This window comes from Plutella xylostella, chromosome 6, assembly GCF_932276165.1.
Source record: "Plutella xylostella chromosome 6, ilPluXylo3.1, whole genome shotgun sequence".
NCBI lineage: Eukaryota > Metazoa > Arthropoda > Insecta > Lepidoptera > Plutellidae > Plutella > Plutella xylostella.
In genome coordinates, this window is record NC_063986.1 from 9,911,045 (window position 1) to 9,934,136 (window position 23,092).

The 23,092-nt window shown below is 39.7% G+C and overlaps 1 protein-coding gene across 14 annotated transcripts; it reads right to left on the minus strand.

Moving 5' to 3' along the window:
• Positions 1–225: 225 nt before the first annotated feature.
• On the minus strand, positions 226–22,330 carry LOC105394319 (heterogeneous nuclear ribonucleoprotein R). Of its 14 annotated transcripts, none has more exons than XM_048633607.1 (16): positions 22,006–22,330; positions 21,373–21,415; positions 21,002–21,113; positions 17,910–18,103; positions 17,000–17,121; positions 15,288–15,529; positions 13,368–13,503; positions 12,341–12,474; positions 11,772–11,843; positions 11,387–11,536; positions 8,615–8,760; positions 8,130–8,227; positions 4,503–4,562; positions 2,429–2,573; positions 1,569–1,617; positions 226–1,247 (listed from the first exon to the last, which is right to left on the minus strand). In XM_048633607.1, the coding sequence occupies exons 3-16, from the start codon at positions 21,110–21,112 to the stop codon at positions 1,008–1,010; spliced, it is 1,899 nt and encodes a 632-aa protein (XP_048489564.1). In that variant the 5' UTR covers position 21,113; positions 21,373–21,415; positions 22,006–22,330; the 3' UTR covers positions 226–1,007. The 14 variants fall into 14 exon arrangements, with proteins under 14 accessions (XP_048489564.1, XP_048489563.1, XP_048489561.1 ...); XM_048633606.1 differs by having other exon boundaries at positions 21,373–21,588; XM_048633604.1 differs by lacking the exon at positions 22,006–22,330 and adding an exon at positions 21,772–21,912 and having other exon boundaries at positions 21,373–21,588.
• Positions 22,331–23,092: the final 762 nt, after the last annotated feature.

Sequence of the window (23,092 nt, forward strand, 5' to 3'; positions counted from 1 at the left end):
TGTCAGCACTATTTAGACAGGTGTCAAGCACTATTTTGACAGGTGTCAAGCACTATTTTGACAGGTGTCAAGCACTATTTTGACAATAACCTACCTAAGTGGTTTTTTGATAGGTAGTAGTTTTACTAGTGAATAGAAATATCAAAATAGAATTGGTTATTAATTGCCTACCTATGATGGTACTATTGGAAAGGGCACTAGTTAAATAAAAGCAAAACAACTGGATAATAAGGCAAACACAGTTTTGCAATTTATTCCACATATTAAACTGATACAAGATTGATACAAGTCAGAGTTCTAACAGTAAGGACATGCTATGTGGTCGAAATACAAAAAATAATAATGTTTAGTACAGCAATAATAAGATTACAGAATCCTGGACTTTACAATACTACTTCCTCACGCTAATGTATTTTAAGGAGAATATGTAATAATAATAAAGCAAAAAACTAAAGCAGGAACACAGTTGGGAAATGTTGTCGATACATCGTGTTTTATTTTAGCCGTAATTTCTAGAATCGTTGAGTTGTAATTCATTCCATTTAATTCATTCTCAAGTAATATCCTAAGTTGTAAGTATGTCAAAAAACAACAGTCAAACTCCTTATAATATAATAATTACTGCTAAAATACACATCACATCGCAAAATGCGTTCGCAGGAATAAAATATATTGAATAACATGTATTAAAAAAACAGACAGTCATCGGTCATTAGACCCGAGCCGCGCGAGGCAAACAGGCAACCGCCGCGCGCGGCCCCTTACAATAAAGTATATATTAAATATATATACGGCTAATACAAGACTGAAAAAAAAACATAAGCATAACGGGAAACTTATATTCGAAACATTTCATAACGTCCTACTTTAAGATTTTTACGGAATCGTCGCGATACAAAAAAAGTGATGAAAACGTGAAAATCAAATTAATAAAAAAAACACATATGTAGAAAAAAAGGGTTGGCACTCGTGTGCCGTTAAACGTAAACGTAACCATGAACCGAGACTTAACGGGCGGCATACCCCCTGCGTAGTTTGTAGTGCATCATCAGAAACAAGGGGACCTCCGCGTCCCAGTGCCGTCGCTCCCCGCGCTCCCCGCGCCGCGCGCCCCGCGCCCTACCCCGCGCCGCCGCGCCGCTAGCTGGCCGCGTCCGCCGGCGCCGCGTCCCACGCGCCCACCTCCACCATGCGCCGCTTGCTGTCCCCCCCTTGGTTCTGGTGACCCCCGTCATATTTACGTTTACCTGCAACATGCAAACACAAAGCGCTATTACAACTGTTTAGGATTGTAAAAAGATAGCTGGAGAAATATGTAAAAACTTGCAAAGGTCTACCAGTAAAGCCAGTTCTTGCATATTTCTCATCCGACTTTATACAATCTATATATAAACCTAGATACGAATCAACACTACATAATACCTACGAAAGTATTCTACAAAAGGTCTCCCACAAACTTCAAAATATCGCTGAAAACATGGGACTCATCATGGCAACGACAAGTTTGTAGAAGACCTTACAACGCTAAAACGGAAGGGAGAGGAAGGAAATCAGGATGGGATAGTTACCGATAGGGAAAATTTCAAAATCCAGATTACACGCATACCATCAAACAAGCTGTAACAAGATATTATGGTCAGGTACGAGGCAGGAATCGATTGTGGACCAAAAGAGTCGCATGTTTTCTTTGAAATTTTGAATGTTATTTGGAGCTGACTTATTATAATTTCCTGCATAAAAGTTAAGATTATTCGGGCTAACTCTTGTTATTAAGAGACATACCTGTCTCTATTATATTACCATATGTAGTTAGAAACTCAAATAAGGCTCTTGTGACTAGGGAATCGCATTATGCACTATGCGGTTCAGTATATCACATAGCATCGTTGTCTAAAGTTCATGAACAGAATGTATCACCCACAAAAGATTTGATTTGCACGAGACTCACACAAACGCTATTACGCATTATACAGATAGCCTGAAGAAGCTGTTACAAAATATTGCGAAGACCTGCTGCCTTAATACCACCGACACATTAACAATCAGCAATCCCTAAGCAGCATCACTTATCTGTCAAATCCATACACTCGTGTTACACTTACCGAGTAGTGGCCAGACAGTATCCTCGGCCGATCCTCGACCAATGAACGGCTTCCAATTGACCGAGTGCCCGGCCGAGGATACTGTCTCGCCACTCTATACGTTATGTAATACGTCAGTTTTGACTGCTGCTCAAGGATTGTTGATATCTAATGCGTCGCTGGTGGTACGTAGGTACGGTCAGCTGCATAAGTTGTTATACACTTCTGTACCTTGTCAAACTGAGGAAACGTCAATGCTTCATTGAATGGATAGGCGGTTTGTTAGATTGACAAGGTTCGAAAGTGTATAGCTACTTATGCAGCTGACTGTACATCACACAACTGACCTGGTAAACTTGGCTTGGCGCGCGGGTTGCCACGGATGGCGCTGGGAGTGGGGCGGCCACGCGCGCCGCGACGCGTACCACCACGGGGCCCAGCCGCGGCCGCGCGCCGCGCCCAGCGACCGCCCGTCCCACATGACCCAGCCCCCTGCAACACCACACGCTTAGTACACCAGCTTAGGTTTCACTACATTAGTAGGCTTGCGTCGTCACCGTTCGATTTATGGCATCAGGAATGTACTACTGTATTTGTATGGGAACGACAAACATACAAGTGCAGTAGAGAGTACAGGTACAGTAGTCCACTCGTGATCATAACAAGGACACAGTATACATTGCTTTGAGGTGTATCGACCGGTGAATTGGCAGCCCGGACAAATGCTGCTATCTAGCTGGTAGCTACCAAGTCTTTCAATACTATACTAAAATTAGTAAATCAATAATTGAATGAGGTTTTGTTAACTCTTTCTAGAATTTGAGGTTAAAAAAAATGGTAGCCGCCGCACTAAATAGATAGACGCCATTATAAGTTACTGAAAAATTATAACAATAAAGAGTAGAGAATGCAAGCACATGAGCCCAGTCATACCCAAATTCGAAGACTGAAAATGAATCGAATATATCGCTACTCTGCATTTATGCTTACATTCTCATAGAAATAGTTAAGGGCAAGCTAAAATTCAATAACATGGCTTTTTAATTATTGAAGTATGATATTTTAAACCAGACTGAAATTTATTGATAAGAAAAAGTTCAGGTATTTAACATAGTGTACTAATTAATTGTTGTAACAGTCTAAGATACCACACTGATAAGAACACAATCAGTGAATTCGAAGTGTTTACACAAAGTAATTAAACACAAAACTATGCAAAGAAAAAACAATAAGCTGTTAAAAAATAGCATTAACACTCCGAATTCACAATAACAAAACTTATCTATTTACATTTAATTACTTCATAACTTTATTTTTATTTTATATCCTCAACTCAGTAAGGATTGAGGATTTCATGCTACATTCGCACATTTTTTCCAAAAACTACGACAAATACGTTTTTATGCTATGTATATGATAAATAAACTAATATTTGATTGTCAATCTTTAATAATATAAGGTCAAGATATTATAGAAAACAATCAGGTACCTAAATACAACAACATTTACATTCCAAAGTAAAGTACGAGATACATATTGTAATTTAGACACATAAATTCCAATAATAAATGTATAGGTATCAACGATACATAATATTATTATCTACTACAATTTTGACTAAACACAGAACATCCAATATGATAAAGTGCAACTGAAAGAGATTCATTTTGGACACGCGAATATAAAAAAGAAACTGATTTCATGACCTAATTATGTATTAGCATTTAGCACTGTATGCATAAAACATTTGATAACGTAGACTATTTATGAAATGCATTAATCTTGCCGCAAAATGTCAGAAAGTCCGATTAGGATATTGCCTGAATTTTTAGCAACTGAAGTTATTCGATTGAATTGGACTTTTTTAGCTATTAAATTGTGTTTATAGGATTACGACATTATAGTTTTTATGCGAATCGGATTGTGGTCGAATCGGACCAAATTACACAGTATAATATTTTAGAGCAAATGGTATTTTATTTTGAGAGGAACTAATAAATTAAAGATTAAATTTAATATGAATATTTGATTATTTTCTTTACGAAGAAATTATTATTTTTACTTATATTAAAATTTAGTAAGTACTCTACTCTACTCAAATACATAATGTACAATATGCATATGAATAAGTAGATCTTTAATACTGAATGACCATCGTCCCTGTATCGTATACTCTGCCACCCTCCACAATTATTTTTGTACAAGGATAGTTGTGTATAGCATGGCATCTCTCCGATACGACATGCAAGATGCTAACACAACACTATATAGTATACAAGAAGGGTTGTGATGAGACATCAAAAGCTAGGATACTTGTGTAAGAATAGTTCAAGAAGGCGGTATCGCGGTAGCCGTGTGTCCAAACGAATCCTCCAGAACTTTCTACTAATACTTTACTTGTCCAGATCGATTTGTCGGTACCTGAATGCCTCCGGCTAGATCGTAGTAAAGGGAGTTGGCTCCAAGACCTAGCTCTTCGTCCTGGAGCATTTACAAACGGTATTTTAAAGTCTTTCCTTATCCTTATCATAAAAAAAAATTGCTTATAGAGTTTTCAGCGATTACAGTTTGAAGCAAATCTTTGCAGCAGGTAGAAAAATATACCATAACTTATTTAAATGAACGTACGCTTAAACTAGATCAAATGAATAGTAGCTATATTAAAAACACATTCCGTACTAACAGCCATCTTGTTAATGTTACAACATGGACATGTAGAACTTGGGTATTCCGGCAAAAAAACTAAACTGAAACTTTATTTTAAGCTTCGTTCAATAACAAAACACAAGATGGCTGCCACTACACTTCGCAGAAGCATTAAACCTTAACATAAAGAGGATGAATTGAACCTTACCGTGTGTAGGATAAAGCTTCAAGCAGGTTATGTTTGTTAGTCAACTACGACGCTACATGGTGCAAGGTGCAAGCTAGGTACGGGCTGAATGGCGGAAAGCGAGGCAAACGTGATATGGCAACTGAAAACAACAATCTGTCTGCTTGAGGTAACATCTGTGGTGACTGTGATAAATTCGTTTAAGAGGTTGGTAAAGCACATTTATTGTAATAGTTATATTAGAAAAATATGAATGTACTTTCTGAAGCGATCTTGTTATCTCTCATGTCTTCTTTGATCTCTTCACTGCAGGCGGGTATACCCGCGGAATATTAACCATGTAGGTTCCGATATTATGATTTAAGATACCTTTTTTCACGGTTTATTAAATTTTAATTTAGTTAGCCAACTGTGCAACAAGAAATAAATTAAATTGTTACGGCTACCAATCTTCGGCGACATCAACCATCAGAGGTGACCCAAGCAGATAGCATCTAATGAGAATGGGTTGTTATGTAGGGGTGACATGTTAGTCGGAGGTGGCCTCAGCCATGCAGACCTGGTGGTGAGCTGCCACCCCCTGCCGCCCCGCCCCCCCCGCGAGCGACGAGCGGCAGCGCCGCGCCAGCGCAACGGGTTAGTGCCGCGCCGAGCCGCCGACACTGTCACCTATGGGACAAGGTGTCCACAGCTCGACCCGCAGGTTAGTGGTTGCGTTGGCGCGGCGACGCCGTCCGCGTGACGTCACCACCGTCAGGCCTACACACTACTTCACCGAGTCACTAACTCCGTTCCGGGATGGGATTCAACAAAAAAAAACAAAGATGAAAAATTTGGCAACTCAATCGAACGTAACAATAATGAGTACAGCGACTAGTGACTAGTAATATAGAGTGATTATAATTGAGTGTGTAAGAAACCCACCGGTTGCGCTCTGTTGGGAGGTTGTCGAACGGCGGACGGCTGCGGTGGCCCCGCGTAATCAAAATAGAACTCATCGTACCGATAAAATGGCTCATTGTAGCCACCTCGGTAATCACCGTACCCGTAATAGTCGTAATCATAATCTATAAACACACAACACAGGCCTTTTAGAGGCTAAGCTATGGACTAACTTACAGCTACCGTTAGCGAGCCTCCACGGCACGTCACCGGGACAAGGGGGTGTTATGTCATGCGTCACCTCACGCACACTGCTCCAGTCAGCTCTTCAACGCAATGGAAGCGTCGCTACATCAATGTACTTCAAACGCAGTGTCCAGAGGCTTTTGAGCCAGTTGAAAACCAAAGCTCTAGGGACAGAGATGCAGCGACGCCGCATTGCAGATCAAACAGCAGAATAGAGCAGTGTAGGCTAACTTATTTTTAAAGAAGTATATGGCAAAATACTTTTGATATAGAAATTTTGCCACCACTCTCCAGAAGTGCCAATAAAAAGTTGATAGGATTATGGGACTGAGGAAGAATGGTATCGAAAAATGTTGTTTACGGGGGATTAAAACTATTAATGAAGGTACTACAACAACATCGATTGATTGGCACATCTGTCTACATGGCTTCTTGACGGATACAAAACCAGACACCCAAAGGAACTCCAACACCGTATGTATCTGACTGCACTCTGTACAAATGAAAAGCGGATCAATGGTTCACACGGGTCAAATACATGCTTCTGTCACAACTGTTTCAACTAGTAACACCTTCACCAAAAACACTCTGCTATAATTTCCTAATATTCAAAATATATTTTACCACAGGGAATCTAATCCCAATTTGTGGACCAGTAACAATTCCTATATCTGTTAAATAATAGCAATCCTTCCATCAAAGCATGCATTTTGTTAATAGTGTTATATCACAACATAGACTTTCATCCCTGCCAAGATTTGACTATCTGTATAATCTGAATAAATGTTGATCTATCACTTCTAATTCATAATTTTTCTATTATTATTGATCCTACACACATATTTGTGTTTATTCTGGCAAATATCCCATGCATAACTCTTAGTATTAACTTAGCCTTATTAATCATTAGCCTATAGAATAGCATTAATGAAATTTTGATGTGGCCACACCTTTACTACCATCAAACGAAATTTTTAACAACGGCAACATTATTTCAATACTAGCAACACCAACGGTTATTCTTTCATATAAAAAGAGTAATTCCCCCGTTAGATTTTCAAATCGCCACCGTTATTTTGGGTTTATCTATTCCAGTCCTCTCTTCTGATCCCTGCCTTTTTTGTTGGGCTCAGATAAATATAGCATTTACTCGGTACGCATAGCGTTGATATCTGCTTGCGTGGCTCCGAGTCCTACTACCAACTGCATTGGGGTAGAGTTGAAAATCTAACGCAGTCAAATGCACTTTAGACAAGGATAGCTTTAGGCGCGGCCACTGTTGTTAGTAGGGGATAGCGATATTGTGCATGTGTGCGCGTGGAGACCACACCGTGTTGACATCATTTTGTATTCGTGTTCGTGAGCAATAGACAAATAGGGGTACACAGATGGACAGGTGAATTTGTGAATGCAACAGGTTTGTTTGTTTATTGTCATCTCTTTGCCCTTTTATTGGGTGCCGTCACGTTATGCCTGAGAGTTTGCGTATTGGAACTTTATGGGATAAGTTAAATGGATTTTTCTAGTTGGAAAAAACAGAATAGAATTCGTAATCGTGTCTTTAGATAGACTGCATTTGATAGACACTATGGATAGTTTGTTAATACATTAATTTTAAGTTTTACAATATAAAAGGAATAAACAAAAAAAAGTTATAGTGAACCCTCCCAGCTGTCCTCAAAACGATGATGTGTTCAAGGTTGCTTTCATCATCGGTATCAACAATCAAGTCTTACAAAGATATTTTAATTAGTACTTTGATACAACAACAAAAAGTTTGCCAGACTGTTGCAAACCTCCTGATTAGTAAAACAGCACAAAGACTGCTTCACACCATGACGCTCATCTCTCCAAATCCTCACCACAACTCTACGGCAAACCTCAGGCACAACTCAGCCCCGGGCATCATGTACGGTCAGCTGCATAAGTCCTTATACACTTCCGTACCTTGTCAAACTGACGAACCGTCAATATTTCAATGGATGGATAGGCAGTTTCAGATTGACAAGGTACAAAAGTGTACAGCTACTTATGCAGATGACTGTACTCTGGCACAGGACACACGTGTGGCTACAGGGTGCACTCACCGTAGTCTCCGCGGGCCTGCGGCGCGCGCGCGTGCGGGGGGGGCGCGCGCCCGCGCACCGACCCCATGGCGCCGGGGGAACAGCTGAAGCAATCATCGCTGGTGGACAAAACAATGGTATCTTAACAACTAATTCTACCAAACCATCAATAGAAACAACAAATGAATGTAAGTCGTTTTTTTCCGACTTGGACTCTTTCCGAATCAGCAGCAAGAGAATGGACTCTCCCACCGCTATCGATACAGCTGGCTGGACCCAAGATGGACTCGCCCAGTACAGTAACAATTCACAGATACAAGTAATAGATACGACCGTACAGTGACTACAGAAGGGCTATCACGGAGCGCATTTAAGACGTCACAAAAGTTATCCGTCGCGCTCGCTCTTGAGGCTGCGCGATGTGAGTGAGCGCGATGCAAAACATTTTCACGTCCTAATTGCGACCCGTGCTAGCCCTTTAGCTTCAGCTAAGAGAATGGACTCACCCGCCGCGGCCGTGTATCATCTGCATCATGCGTCTCTCTCTGGCGCGCAGGATCTCCTCCTTCTTCTTCTTGTCCGAGGGCGGCTTGGCCAGCGACACCTCGAGGCGCGCGCCGCCCACGTCCTTGCCGTCTAGTTCTTGCATCGCCTGTACATGACACAGATAAACGTCAATAATCACTTTTTGTACACTTATATTAGGTCCTTACATATGAAATTGGCGTTTTGTCGTACTGGCCACTTTGATCTCAAATATTACCTTTATGGTTAGGAATTCCAAATTCAAATTCATACAGCTATTTACTCATGCATTTGTGTTTCAAACCCCCTAATTCATTTGTTTTTCCTTCTTTTGTTTTTTTCTTTGTGTCACTCTGTTTACAAAATGGAAAACTTGAAATATCGCGTTATTTACGAGTATGAGTTCCACCGTGGCACCAGTGCTGCAGAAACGGCTCGAAGGATTAATGATGTGTATGGTGACGGTGTCGCAAAAGAAAACACAGTGCGTTTTTGGTGCCAACGTTTTCGTTCTGGAAATTTCGACCTGCAGCACAAGCCTCGTGGACGGCCGGATACCAAAGTTGATAATAATGAAGAATTGAAGGCTATTGTGGAAGCGGATCCATCGCAAACCACGTCCGAGTTAGCTGCAGGCTCCGGTGTTAGTGATAAAACTATTCTAATCCACTTGAAGCAAATTGGGAAGGTGAAAAAGCTTGAAAGGTGGGTACCTCATGAATTGAGTGAAGCAAACCGACAAACGCGCGTCGACTGCTGCGTTACGTTACTCAACCGGCACAATAATGAAGGAATTTTAAATCGAATCATTACCTGTGATGAAAAGTGGATCCTCTACGATAATCGGAAGCGCTCATCGCAATGGCTGAACCCTGGCGAACCAGCCAAATCCTGCCCTAAGCGAAAATTGACTAAAAAAAGTTGCTTGTAAGTGTTTGGTGGACTAGTGCCGGTGTCGTTCACTACAGCTTTCTTAAATCTGGCCAGACGATTACGGCAGATATCTATTGTCAGCAACTGCAAACCATGATGGAAAAGCTAGCTGCTAAACAACCGAGGCTGGTCAATCGTTCTAGGCCACTGCTGCTTCAGGACAACGCTAGACCACACACTGCACAACAGACGGCTACCAAATTAGAGGAGCTTCAATTAGAATGTCTTCGACATCCACCGTACTCTCCGGACCTTGCTCCAACAGATTACCATTTTTTTCGCAATTTGGATAACTACTTGCAAGGAAAAAAATTCAACTCCGATGGGGCAGTCCAAACCGCCTTCAAAGATTTTATTGATTCCCGCCCGAATGGTTTTTTTAGTAAGGGGATCAATGAACTACCTATGAGATGGCAAAAGTGCATACATAGCAATAGTACATACTTTGATTAATTTAATATATTTCATTAAAAAAAAAAACGACTTTATGTTCCTCCTATAGAAAACGCCAATTTCATATGTAAGGACCTAATATTTTATAATTGTGCAATAAATAATTAAACTATAATAACTTGCAACTCTGTTTGCAAGCTAGCCGTTTTATTAAGCGAAGGCATGAAGGACACTGAAGGACTTCTGCGAAGTTGTATTTTTTGGGAGATTGTCCTAATGGACCTAGGTTGCAAGCTACTGTTTGTTCGGAAAGGGTTTTGAATCCTTCAGTATGTAATATCGCACACTGACTGGCTATCGCTGCCTAAGACAGACAGCGGTATCACTTAATCTAGAATAAAGCCTGTACCGGAGTGATAAAATAAAAAGTTGTATAAAAATAGCTGTTTGTCTACAATACAAAATATAAATACTAAATTAATCAAAGGATGGCTGGTCAAAATGCTTATTCGCAATAAACATTCAGTTTGTTTTAATGCATTGTTTATTACAAAGTATTATAAAAAGATAACCCTGAATGCGTTGAAGTAAGTCATCGAAACTGACCATAATATGTAGTTTTCCCGACACAACGTGTTTACTCGGTTTCAGATATCATCAATATCAGTGATCAATGGCTTTGTTTACAACCTCTGTTACGCGCTGTAGTAGCGACAATATGACACCTACTTGGGCCATTACGTGCGATAACTGTCCCATTAACACGTCCGTTAGGGTTATGTTCAATACGATTCGCGTACATCGCATTCCAAAGGTTAGATTACAAAACGATTAACATATTCGGAAGCCAATCTAACAACTTTCTTGGTAATCTATATTTTTTATATCAAGAATAAACTTGCGAATTAGTTCCATTCAGTACAGTCAACCATAAAATAAATAGTTCGCGTGAAAGTGACGCACCCTAGCACAATAAAATAGTGTCAATTTTACAAGTAATTCAAGACTCGACACGCTCCATCAGCTTCAGGGTTCTATTTCTCGAGTGTATGACTGAGATATGCGTTCCAGCGACCGCTACACGGGTTCGTTATCGACGTCGATAAACTCATTTAATGCGTGTACCACCAATCCCAGCCCTGTAGGTGTTTATAGCCAATCGCGATATAGTGACGTATATCTACATCGATAACGAACCCGTATAGCGGCCGCAGGAGGCCAATATGGTTTTCACTTTCAAACCACAAGTAACTATGTATTTTTTTAATTATTCTTAATGTTCTTTTGTTTGTTTGTTACACTTTTAATTTTAATTTCGTTTTTTTGTATTTTTTTGTGTAGGTACTTATGTTATTATTATTTTTTGGTGTGTGGTGCTAGACACCGAATATAGACTTTTTATCTTTTATCTTTATCTATGACATTACCTTAACTGCACAATCCCGGTCCTCGAAGTGCACGAAGGCGTAGTCCTTGATCTTCTTGACGCGCTCCACGGTGCCGAAGCGCTCGAACTCGTCCTTCAGAGCCTCCTCCGATATCTCCTGCGTCAGGTTCCGCACGTACAGCACCTTCACCTGCATAGGGATATTAGCCTTATTTGTATGGCACTATGGGTTAAACTTCTGGTTAGAAATAGCGTGTTCTATAGTTTACATATCGCATATTTTTTTATACTTTTGCTTCAATACTGTTCTATTATTATAAATATACAAATTATTTCTGATTTTACCAGTGTGTTAGTTATCCTGATAACAGAATATAAAAATGATATTCTTAGGTATGTCGAAGCGAAGATCGTAACGAACTTACCTTACTCATAGTTTCTTCGTCAGGTTCTTCTTGAGGGTCCGCCCAATCGACTATTATATCACAGCCCCAAACCTGCGCAAACAATTATGTTATTTACATAGTAAATGCGGCTATTAACAGTGGAAATTATTTTTTTGCTGGAGGTAACTATGGTTAGAAGAACCGATGACTAGTATGGTAAACGAGTTCTCAATTGGCGACCAGCAATAGCGTAGCATTGGAAGCGCTAAAGCCTGCTGGACCGACGACCTTAGACCGAGAAGAGAGTGTTGTAGCGCTCCTTAAAAGGGCGTGTGGACCATTACAGGCTGATGATTTAGGTAAGTATGCTGGTTCTCTGCGAGGCTAGGCCGCCAAAGCGTAATCGTCCTCATGAAACCGTTAGATTTAGGGTAAATTTACATCTATATAGATATTATACATTCTTAGCGACAGCTTTTTACACTTTACAGAAATGATAACATTTATCTAGACATCAAGAAACAATACTATAATATGCTCACAGAGATCCAGTAGGCGTTCCAGCCACCTCCTTCTGAAACATTTATGTAACAAAAAATGTGACGTACCTTTATTCTGCCCGTTCCGAGCCGGCGTTTCGCTAGGGACGCCGCTTTGTGGGACTCGTATTCCAAAAAACAAAATCCTCTATTTTTCTTCTTGTCATCGGGCGAGCTATATATTATCACTTCCACGAGTCCCGCTGCAAGTGTGTAAACACAACATAAAGTTAAACGTCAAGAGCGCAGGCGCTATCCAGCAAGCCGCCCTCTCCCGGCAATAATACTTCATTCCGTTAACGCTACATATATGAAGCAAATCAAATGATATTCCAGGAGAACATAATATTGAAAACTATTCTAGAGAACAACAGCAAGATTCTCCAGTCATTACCATTGAGCATTCTCAAGGCGAGGCCAGTCTGGTTAACACTTGATCTACGTCGCGCCCCGCGCCAAACTGACCGCTCACACAGAGTTAAGACATCTAGGGCCTTGCTGCAGTGGCGGGGGCGCCAACACTAGTCATTTACTATTATGTACAGTGCAGCGCCCCCGCCCCCCGGCTCCACTACAGAAGCGTGGTCACTTTGCCGCGAGGCGCCGTGCACGGCCCGGGCCCGGTGCCCGCGCGCTGCGCCGCCGCCGCCGCGCCAGCTCCTTCACACCCGACTCAAGCAAGCAAAGCCACGCTGCGAAGCTCCCTCGCGCGGCGGCGGCGAAGCTCCACACCCGGGGACCAAGGCCTGAGGCCGCGCAACGCTATAACATTAACTGAATAGCACTTATTATGAATTCGATAAGGACTTACGTGCGTGCCTAGTAAACTCCTCATACAAATCGTCATGATCTCGATTCTTAGGAATATTTCCCACGAATAAACGGTGGTTGTTAAAGGAAACCGTAACGCCAATCTTTTTCCCCTTTCGAATTTCATAATCATTCAGCTGCAAGAACAGATCTTAGGGAGAATAGCCTCTTGCGGTGGACGCAACGACTGGAGGGGAACAAGCGGGACAGCGGTCACACCAAGCCCCACCACGCACTCAATAACCCACAAACGACCATATTCCTAGATTCATTCGTGACACTTTACCTGTTAATTTACCAAACTCTTCCAGTATCTCCTCTTTGCCTTTAGACTTGGGAATGTTGCCGACGAAAAGTCGAAGGTTCGGTACGCTAATCTTAATTCGCAAGGTCTTCCCCGGTTTTATTTCGTAATTATCGAGCTGTGGGCAGAATAAATAAGGGAACAATTTTGAAAAACGGTGGCAATTTCGAATTTCCTTTGCCGGATTTCGAGTCGGTTCGTCGGTTGATGGTCAGACGTTGCAGCTCGATCAAGTGAACGATGATGACTTGTTAGAGCCAATTGTGATGAGTTAACAGATCGGAATGATGGAAGCCGAAAGTGTTCTGAGCAAAGAGGAGAGCCTGAGATATACTTTTATATTCTCAGTTGGAGAACTTTTGAAGCCAATTGAAGGTTAACCCTGTGAGGTGGACCGGTTGGTGAAATGAAAGAAAAAAAGCGATTACAGTGTGATGGCAACTTAAAATTGAACGAGGTGCAACAGTAAAATAAAAAGGGGGTGATTTCTGGGGATAAGCGAGGCTTGAACAGTTTATAGGTGTTATAGTTGCACATTTACACAGAGAGTGAGGCGACAATGACTATCCACATCGTGTACCCATCAAGCAGCTCTCAGATCAAAACTACATGGCGTTAGACTAATCCAATGTGATTTGTGAGTCATTACGCAACTTATAAGACTGCGATTTTACAAAGCCCGTATTCACATAATAAGTTACTGATAGCGACTATAGTGATCTAGTCTAGACAGCGGTTGATGAGTGCACGTCACAGAAGTGAATACAAAGGCAGCAAAACATAAACAATGAGACATTTACAAGCCGGTTTCGCCAATTAATTACGTATGCAAATGGTCATTGTCGGAGGATATTAATTGTCATGCGTTTTTAAATGGTAGAAGAAGCTTATATTCTAAACTCTCCCATAAGTGTGACAGTGAATTATGTTTGAATCAGTCAGGCAGATGGTGGGGACCTTGCAACAATACTGGCGGATGATACTAGTAGTCTTGCAAGTTGCGGCGATCGCGGGGCTTCAACGATACTAAATTACTTGTATTTCTTTGTTCTTTCAGTCTAGATTGTCTCAATATTGAGTCTAAAGTACTAGGTTTAGGTACATAATCGTATGAAGCCCCGCAATCGCCAGCTATACAAAGTGCAGTGATTTGTTAATCGTTAAGGGATTATACTTAAAAACATTCGACGAGACACCTGGAAAGTAGACGATAAATTAGAAAAATTTTGCAGATCAGATTATTGTGACACCAATTAAAACATATAAAACCAATAAGAGATGATATTTTAGAACTTTTGGCACAATTTTGTGTTACCAATTGAAGTATAATGGACTGATAAATAGAGGGACAACAGATTCTGTATGATGACACTCAGGGTGCGGATGGACCCTAACATGTGCTCATTACATCCACAGAATATACGGACGGTTTACTCAAAATGGATACGTGTATTGTATTTTTCTAATTTGAATTAATTTTTTCACACAGGTCAAGTACAAGTATCTTTTTTGAGTACACAGCAAAGCCAAACAACTATACAAATAGTTTGTACAGATATCAGACTTTAACAATTAACATTTTCATATCCAGAGTAACTTTCATACTTACTCAACTTTTAACTTTAATACTCTCGAACATCAAAAATCCAAATTCAAACAAGTTACTCTGAACACACATTGAAAAGCTCGGCTTGTACGGTGCGACATCTTTGCACAACAACAAACAACCTGATTGGCCGAGAGCCGCATCTTTTTTTCCACGCAGCCAGCATCAACATCGACCTCTTTACCATAGAGTCTGGCGGCAACTTTCTTTCCAGCCAGCAGCAAAGAGGTGCTCGCACCACAGAGTATATACTTAACATCAAGGAGGTGATAAACAAAAGCGGTTTATATTCTGACCTCGTGCACGGCGCGCTGCGTGGCGTCGCGCGACGTGAAGGTGACGAAGGCGTAGCCGCGGTTGGTGCCCGTCATGGGGTCCATCATGAGGCGCAGGTCCCAGATGGTGCCGCAGCGCTCGAACAGCGGGATGAGCTCGTCCTCGTACATGTCCTTGGGGATCTTCCCGCAGAAGACTTCGCAGCCCGAGCCGGGCGTGTTGCCCTCCCAGCCGGGCGGGGGGCCGCCGTACTTGCGCTGCCCTGGAATGGTTGGAAGGCTGTTTTGTAGTCGAGTGTAAGTTGTGGTTTAGAGGCTATTCTTTTAGTGCCAAATGGGAGTAGTCACCGTTATGTAAAACTGGCCTATAAGTCAAATAGATACTACAAGCCAAATTTTATCAAAATAGATGAAAGAATAACGTGCATGCATTCTTACAAACTTTTGCGTGTAAATATTAGGTAGTGGGATGCATTATGATCTCACGTTATTTAGTTACCCATCCAGTTATGGCTGAATTTTTTTTTTACTGCAACATCTAACTTATAAAGATGACGGTGAGGATGAATCTTGCGGTGAAATTATAAATCTTTGCTATAGGAAAGTATCAATATCATGACCAGAGGCGATGCGATAAAACCGCGCTGGTCACCGAACTAAAACCACAACTGCAACGCAAGCCGTGTGACTACATGCGGGCAACATGACTGTAGATATGAATACTTACAATGAAAATTATAATTAAACTTAGGTGTAACATATTTTACACAGAAGCTTACCTAAACTATTATTGCCCATTGCCTAATAAGAAATGGCATGCTATGTGGGTCTTGAATTCTAATTAGATTCTAGTGCATGCACTCTTATCAAATATGATTTCAGACCTATGGCAAATGAAGTATTGATAAGCAATCCAGTGTGAACAATACCCACTGATTAAAAATAGTTTTAAGATTATAAATAGAACTTATTGTCATCACATCACAATCGGTTTAAAAAAACCGATGCTGAACTAATTTTCATTTAGCTACGTATGTAATTTTACGACGGGCCCAATTTTTGTGCGACCGCGGGAACGCCGATCTAGGTCAAAGCATTTAAATGTTTATGAAGCATTCCTACATACTTCATTCACGTAGCAACTAGTGCACAATGTAAAGACAGGTCAGTGGTTATCGTAAACCTGAAAATTCAGAAAACACTATGTGACCCTCTGTTGGTATTGATTTTGAAACAGATGCACTGCACAGATAGTTAGGCCTAGCTGGCAGTGAACCAAGTCAGTAAAGCGACGGATGCTAAACATGGCTCTTAACGTTAACCAGTTTTTAACCCCTAATCGAAAAAGCTACACATCTGTTTATGTCCCGAAACGTATCTCCGATATGGATGGAGTTTTTAGAAAGAGAAAGAAAGTGCTTTCTAATACGTAGAAAGAAACATTTATACAATACGTAGACGTTAAATTTAAGCACTCCATTTTGATTAGGTACCAATCTACATATAATTAAATGTATCTTCTTATCGTGGTGGTGACAAACAAGATCTAGACTAAGATTTGTCACCGTGGTGAAATAATTGGCCAGTCAGATTAGCACCAGTCGTCGATTGCCCAGGAGCCTAGGGTGCAACGGGCGTAAGTATAATACCTATATGTGTATAAAGAACAAGTGATACGTCACCCGAAGGCTTATTTCCACCCCCAGGATGTATTGAAAGCGTCGAGCACTAACCTGTTGTGACATCTAACGTGTAGCCGGTTCGTTGTAGGATCTGCTTGATTTTGTCTTCATCAGGGCCCTTGACTTGCACAGCGGGCGCGGCGGGGGCCTGCACGCCGGCGCGGCTTTTCTGTCTGAAATACATTTCAAATTACACATTTTAATGGACTTCAGACTACGGCGAAACAAAAAGAAGGGTTCTAACTATAACGTCTGCATATAAACGTCGTTTTACAGCCATTAGAACAGGCTCATCAGATGATCGTTATAAATGGAATGATTCTCCACCCGACCCTTTTGAACTTTTAATCGTTTTATTCTTTTAAAATCGAGCTATCAGGATAAGAGCAGTCCGTAACTACGACAAAATGAACATCTGAATAATAGCTCTTAGACCACTATCTAATATTCTTAGGCCCTCATAAAAAATAGATTCAAAGGGACCCTCTTTCTCAATGGATTTCCACCTGTACGGTTATAATCTATGACACAATACTTTTCAAGAATCTATTACCGGTAACTGGCTTAATGTTATTCACAAAATTTGCATTAAAATGTCAATACAAATCTAGGATAGTGAATAGTGTGTCATACAACCAGTTTTGTTAGTAGACAAGTGTTACAATTATAATAATTCATATTGTTATTTATAATAACATCTGCCACTTTATCTGCAGATAAGACAAGCGGATAAATATCGCCTACAGACCTAGTTTTTGAAAGCTAGGTACCTGTCCAGGTAATCTAAACTGTCTATACTGATCATTACTAGATCATTTTTACGCAACAATCGACGGCATCAATTACAAAAGCAACTACTACCTAGTAAAAGTATTTTAAAGTTCAATCAATCAACACGGCCGTAAAAAAATGACCAACCGAATCGATAAACTATTTAATGTAACTGTTCCTGCGTACTCACCTATAAGTCTTCATAACCCCACATAAATAAGCACTTTTATTAGATACATGCTCGAGATTTGATTCTAAAAATTGTCCAAGTACACTTAAAGCACCGTCGGTCGGAAATTCTTTTAAGGCGTCTAACGCACGCTCGTCCAATTCAGCGTGCGCTAGCTTTCCAGTCTTATAAATGTCGTCCAGCTTGGCTGCCACCTGTAAGAGACATGCACACACATTACAGACTGCCAAGATTGAGTGAACAGCCGTGGCTGGGTATGGAAGACGTTTTAATTACCTATAAACTACTTATAGGTACCGAGATTGGCGAGACAGTACAGTATCCTCGGCCGAGTACTCGTTCAAATGGGCCAGGATCGGCTGAGGATACTGTCTCGCCGGACTACATAGGTACTCAGTATGTGTAACAAGGGTATTAGGAAGAGACATCAATTCCTGTAAAGTTGAGACCTAAATCGTACCTAGCATATCGCTCGCTTTCGAGGCAATGCAGCTACATAATAGGAAGTACACCATAATTAACAGCACAGACTTTAGAGAAATCAATAGTGCCAGGTATTTCTGCCTTTCGCAACTTGGGTCTCATGGCTCCTACAGTGCACATGCAATGCACACGCTACAGATCAGTAACACGGCCTGTAATTAATACTGTAAAGAAATATTACGACGGCGAAGGTTGTGGTGTAGAAACTTTGTATTTCATATAAATTTTTCTAAGTACTAATTTTTTGGAAAGCTGTCAATGGCAGCACCGAAAATTCGTTTTCCTGTGACCCTTCTGATAAGAAAGTAGGGTGCATAATGCAACATGAAAATATGTGTGGCTGTGTCTGGCCCCATAAACAGAGAAACAAGACCAGATCGAGTCTGCTGATGTTTTCAAAGGAGTGTGAGTCTAAATTTAGACAACTGCTTTGTGTTCAAGACAAAGCAATAAGTGAATAAGCAATTCGCTTATAGCCAAGTTCTTTGCGCTTGAGGGCTTTGTCATTTTGCTACATTTAGGTATTTTACGAAAAGTGACAGATATGGGTTGTAGATTAGTAGGGGTGCCACTGTTGCTTAAAGAATAAGGACGTTTAAAGAGCAGCTGGGGAAACCGCGACTCCATGTCGTTGCATTAAACGTTCCGATAGCATGACAGTTCTTCGAAACCTCGGTTTTTGTCAAGCAAAAGTGATGCCCTTATTATGATTAACTTTGTGTTCATTTCATGAAGTTTTGTCACTTGGAAGTGTTTTGAGCAAACTACGCACAGTAGGTGCCTAATAGCCTAGATTTAGCAAATATGCAAATCTAGATTTAGCTATAAAATTTCAAGCTTACCTACCTAATACGATCGGCTTTTAAAAATAACCTTTTGTGGCAAAATATAATTAAATAAAAAGTTTTTGCATGTCAGTATACCTACATTATAAAACAAACCAGACAAAATTTTGTACTTTATGCAAGTTTACTTTTAGATGCAGTTTATGAAACATAATGCTGACGAGATAAGGTCGCATTCTGAACAATACCTACATTTTATCTCCAGCAAGCATTGACCTCTGCAGACAGGCAGTAACGACCTTGATGTAAGGAAAATACCTACCAGCCAACAATCAATTGACATTTTAAAATATTCAGATTACTTATGGCTCATGCAGGATTCAGATAGGTATTGAATCTATAATATTGGTTTGGTACCTACTAATTACAGACATACCTACATAGAATACAATAAGTAATAAATTTTAACTTACATAGTTAAGTTGCATACCTAACAACAATAATACGACCTAATTCTGCCCCTATGTAAAACAATTTAGATGATATAATATAATATTATTAAACTAATAAGTCATACAAAAATGTTAAAAGTAGTATTCCTAACTACACAGCAAAGTATCTAATTGGTATCTTATCAGAAATGAAGGTCATTTTAAGTCATAGCAACAACCTTAAAGAAATTCACTAGGTAACACAGTGCATGTTACAGGTGCTTTGATAACATCAAAGGTTATAGAGCAATAATAATAAAGTGAAAGCAAAAACAAAGTGATATTCCAACAAAATATTTTGTATCAAAAGTTGCAAAGCAAAACAATGACTCTTGTTTAGACATACTGCTTACATATTTCTAATCAGATATAAGCTTATTCGAATTCTTTATATCATACTGGCAACACCTGTTTTTTCTTGATAAAGTAACTAATAAAAAGTTATAAAGTATGGCATAATAATTATTATAGGATGTTGTTCATAATATTTAATTGAGTTGGGTGAGAGCTATTTTCCTACTTCTAGAGAATTGTATAAAGTTACCTATTTAAACTATTCAAACCAAAACTTTGCTTGAAGAAAGTATTGTAAACATATCTTTTAAAATAAGAAACATTAGCCATAGTAAATTGTAAACATAATATCATTAAAAAAAGCTTTTCATAGTGTTTCTTCAGTTTTATGTACATTCTAAAATACAAGACTATTTAATCAAACCGTCATCTAAGTAAAATTTACTTTTCTATACATTTTACAACGGAGAGCAAGCAGTCCAAATTATTTATACATACTTACTCATTAGATTATATTATATGCATTATATGATAGTAAGTAAAATAAGTAATCAAGTTCAGATAAATAGGCGTTGTTAAGTGTATATAACAGTTATGTATGACTCCTTCCAATGAGATTCTGTTAGGTACTTGTACTTTCATATGGCTCTGATAATTTGAAGGTTAACAGCAATTGCCCCCTATTATGTTCAAATAGAGTATAATATGCCTTTGTTTTAAACTTTTATAAGACAATCACACATTGAACGGCAACAAAAACAACTTTATAATTTAATTCTGCCTACAAAATGTTTCAGGGTCAATGATCATGAAACACATGTCCAAATTCCTTTCTTACTTTCAGTATAAATATATAGCTAATTAGAGCAAATGTGATTCAGTTTTGGCAACAAAAAATATTTTAAATCTTAAAAAATTTGCCGTCTCGGGCACATTGATTGGGGAATATTGAAAGTAAATCTTATATAAAGTATTAGTAGATGGAGTCCATATCAATACATAACATATCTATTAAGACAATTATTGATAAGTATCTCACCTTAGGATCCAACCCATACTCAATAAGTTTGCGGTAATCTGGTGTTCGGCCAACATCGGAGTCTCTTCCAGGCACCTCTTCAATGGATACCTCTCCATTGCCCTCCGCCATTCTGCACAGTTATAAATCTTTTATGCACACACTGCACTTATGAAAACTTTCACACTAATGCGGTTGTATATTTTACTAGCCTACAAACACTTGGAATGACTGAGGTGGATGTTGTTACTAGTTGGTCTGCAGATAGGTGATGTCATAGCTAACTACATCAGAATTACAAGATAGCCACGCGTAACAATGCCAACTAACTTTTATCAGACTTCGCTAGGAGACATAATAATTTACTAACAAAGCTAAAATGAATAATTTACCTTAATTTGTAATTTTTGTAATTTTGGAAGAAAATTGTAGTCTCTAATCGTCCGAAAAACAAAAAAACAAATGATGTTCAAACATATGAAAAACAATGAGAAAGTGCACTCCTCATTCCATCCGGGCAAACTTTATTTTCAAATAGCGAATTCGCGGGTCGTCACTTTCAAAACTAGTGAGGGGAAACTATTTTGAGTATGTATTTTGACTTGACCCTAAAACAAAAAACCGAAACTCTAAAAAAAACTAATATGTCACTAATTTAGCAAAGATGCAAAATCCGGCGGTCAATGACCGAAATAACACAGCAATCTGTGACAGCTCAACTAAATTGTTTCACATTATTAAACATACAGTAAATAATCACTTAAAAGCACTTTAACAAGAGGCTGCCTTACTTTAATACATTCACAAGAAACTTTCCGCGCATGAAACTTTGGCAAATGAAAAACTGCAATAAGTTGAGAATGCAACTGCATTGCACCCGATAAGAACCGGCCGGCGCGCAACTCTTTATCCAATGAGAATCCAGTTGGAATACGCACTGACGATTTCGATGCTAATAATTCACTAAAATAACACCATCACTTTCTGCAGATACTATTTAACAGCACTTTCGCGAAAATAATTACCTATTAATTTTGCTAGTTGGTGGCCGAGACAGATATGGCGGCACCGCGCGACGTCAACGTGACCGCCAGTACGGGGTTCTCATAACGACGCGCGCGGGACATGCAACGAGGAGTGCATTGAAAGTTACAAAGGCACTTAATTTTTGAAAAGTTTCTAAAAAAAACTTTGTGTAAAGATTTATTGCAGCCGTTTTTGAAGAGTAGTATTTTTTTATTATTGCACAGATTTTTGCAATGGTTGCGAATAATTTTGAATGTGAAATAGCGCGGCGCGTCGCGCAAGGCTGCCGGCCGCGAGGTGAGACAGGCTAGCGGCGAGACGGCGGCGAGTGAGAAGCCAAGAGCAAAGAGGGGAGGGTGTTGCAACCGGCGGTGCAGGCGTGCAGCAGCGTCGCGGCTCTGAGCTGTGCTCGCCTGCATACTTGCATACATACGCACACTCGCAAACCCTTTGACCTTCGTTACTCGCATCGCAATCGATTCATTGCCAGAGATTCGTTCTTTGTTAAATACGGGACATTTCGTAGACCTTTTTCTTTTACTTATCATGCGACACGTGTCGATGCCGAAAATAAAAAAGTTTGCGATACAAGTTATAATAACTTTTTATGCCTGATTTTTGGATTCTAGTGAGGTATCTAGTATTCTCATCTTCGATGAGTCATGTGGTTTTTTTTTTGTAAGTGCAGATTAAATAATGTAAGCACGTTAATTTATCCGATACAGCCTCCTAGGATTTTTCGCTACTGCCTAATCTACAAATCTAAACCTACAATATATTTTAATTTATCCGATAAGAAAACTTAAGTAAATATCATAATAAGAAGAAAATTATATTTCAATATGATTTTACCATGTGTTAGGTATCCTAGAATCTTATGAGGTAATTTTATGCCTCTATCTGGTAGGATGAAACCAGTTCAAAATATAAAATACAAGAAAAAGATCACACGGTCACTAATCGACATGGCCCAATAGTGGAACAAGGTTCATTACTCTTTGATATGGAAACGAAGGGATAAAAGAGTTAATCGCAATAGCCCCTTGCTTAAGTTCGCGTACACCTGCTGATCATTGAAGCCCTATG